Raw genomic sequence first — 1818 nt, 5'->3', positions numbered from 1 at the left:
CTGTGGTTCTGTCTGTTTGTTGTTATACAACAAATTAAATTATTGTTTTATACAGAAACTTTTAAGATTTTATAATTCTCCAGTTTTAGTCAGATTTATAGTTTTCTTTTTCAAACAGCAGAAATATTAATAAACAGATTATTTAGTCCACAGCAGCCAACATTTAATTTACCATTTAACACATTTACTTTTATTTCTTGTTCAACTAAAAACAAGTTCATTCATATCTGAAAAAGAATCAAAGGTTCTGTTTTCATGAAGGACAGAAGTTTTAATCTAATTAAATAATAATTATGGTCTGAGAAAACTAAACAAACATTAACTAAGATAAAATAACATTTCAGTGATTTTCTAAATAAAATGCACAGAACAAGTTTTACCAACTGTGTTTTCTGCTGTAGAAGTCATTTAATGAACAGATGAAGTAATAAAATGTGTCCAATCATCAGACCAGCTGCAGTTTTATATATTTTATTCTTATTTAAMCCCAGAAGACAAATTAAAGCTCAATAATCTGAGACTAGAGCTGAAAATCCGTTAAAATAAAACACTCAACCACTGGAGATCATTTCTTATTAAAATTTATTCACTCAGTTTTGAACAAATAATTTAAAGCAGTTTGTACAAAGCCAGAGAGCTGATTGGTCAGAAAACTGAAACCCCGCCCCTCAAACAGTTTTATGATTAAAATGAGGAAAATAAAACCTGAGGAGACGTTTGTTTCACRCTGAGAATATATAAAACCCATCTGTACGAAACATCCCATAATACTACAACACACCTATAAACTCATGTTACATTCACTGACTCCTCCTCCGACACTCCTGATTGGTTAACGACCYGCTGATTAAAGAGGAAACTAAAAGCTGCTGCAGGARGTGAAGCCTAAAATAAACATCAGAGCAGGACCGCATCCTGCAGGAGTGGTCCAGTCCTGAACCATCGTCTGTAGGGTTCAGAGGAGTGTACCACACACACACACACACACACACACACACACACACACACACACACCATAGACTCAGTTAGTGTGACACTAAGGCAGCTCTGTGATTGGAACATTTAAATTAGGCTCTTATTTTGAAATGAACAGCAGTGATGCTTCTAGAACAATAATTCTGACGTGTTTTTGTTTGATGCTCGTTCAAAGTTCTGACTCTAAGATAAATAAAGTGACTCTTATTTTGAAAAACCAACAATGATGAGTTCAGGAAGTACTTTGACATCACTGAAATGACCTGTTCTGAGACGATGCATTCAGGTTTATCTCTTACCCGCGCGTGCACACACACACACACACACACACACACACACACGAGGCATTCAAGGGTCCACAAAGGACACCATGATGTATCGGGTCCCTTTGGTGGTGGGTAGACCCTCATGGTAGTGGGTCAGGCGACCCGGGTGCATGAAGGACCAGCCTTTCCTGGGAGACTCCACCTTACAGTCGTAACGCAGGAACCTGCAGCCCCCACCCTGAGAACAGACAGGATACAAGAAAGTAGGACACTTAGACCAGTGGTGTCCAAAGTCAGTCCTCAAGGGTCGGTGTCCAGCATGTTTTAGGTGCTGCCCTGGTTCAACACAGCTGAACCTAAAGAGGCTTTAATTTGTAGGTCTCCTCAGTATGCCATCAGGGTCTGTAGAGACATACTAATTAGGTACTCATTAGGTCTAGCTGTGTTGTACCAGGGCAGCACCTAAAACATGTATGCCACCACTGCTATAGACTGATGGTAGACCCTTTAGACTGATGGTAGACCCTTCAGACTGACGGTTGAACCTTCAGACTGAAGGTAGACCCTTCAGACTGAT

At 39.3% G+C, this 1818-nt stretch overlaps 1 protein-coding gene across 1 annotated transcript in view; it reads right to left on the bottom strand.

Moving 5' to 3' along the window:
* Positions 1-565: 565 nt before the first annotated feature.
* Positions 566-1818, bottom strand: part of plod3 (procollagen-lysine, 2-oxoglutarate 5-dioxygenase 3) — a gene marked incomplete at its 5' end in the record, with an annotated part of 7991 nt that continues 6738 nt past the window's right edge. Inside the window, 1 exon segment of the mRNA XM_014000411.1 lies at positions 566-1479. Coding sequence (XP_013855865.1) covers positions 1324-1479 — 156 coding nt within the window.

The sequence above is a fragment of the Austrofundulus limnaeus genome, unplaced genomic scaffold, assembly GCF_001266775.1.
Source record: "Austrofundulus limnaeus strain Quisiro unplaced genomic scaffold, Austrofundulus_limnaeus-1.0 Scaffold3047, whole genome shotgun sequence".
Taxonomy (NCBI): domain Eukaryota; kingdom Metazoa; phylum Chordata; class Actinopteri; order Cyprinodontiformes; family Rivulidae; genus Austrofundulus; species Austrofundulus limnaeus.
This window is presented reverse-complemented; position numbering and strand designations above follow the sequence as displayed.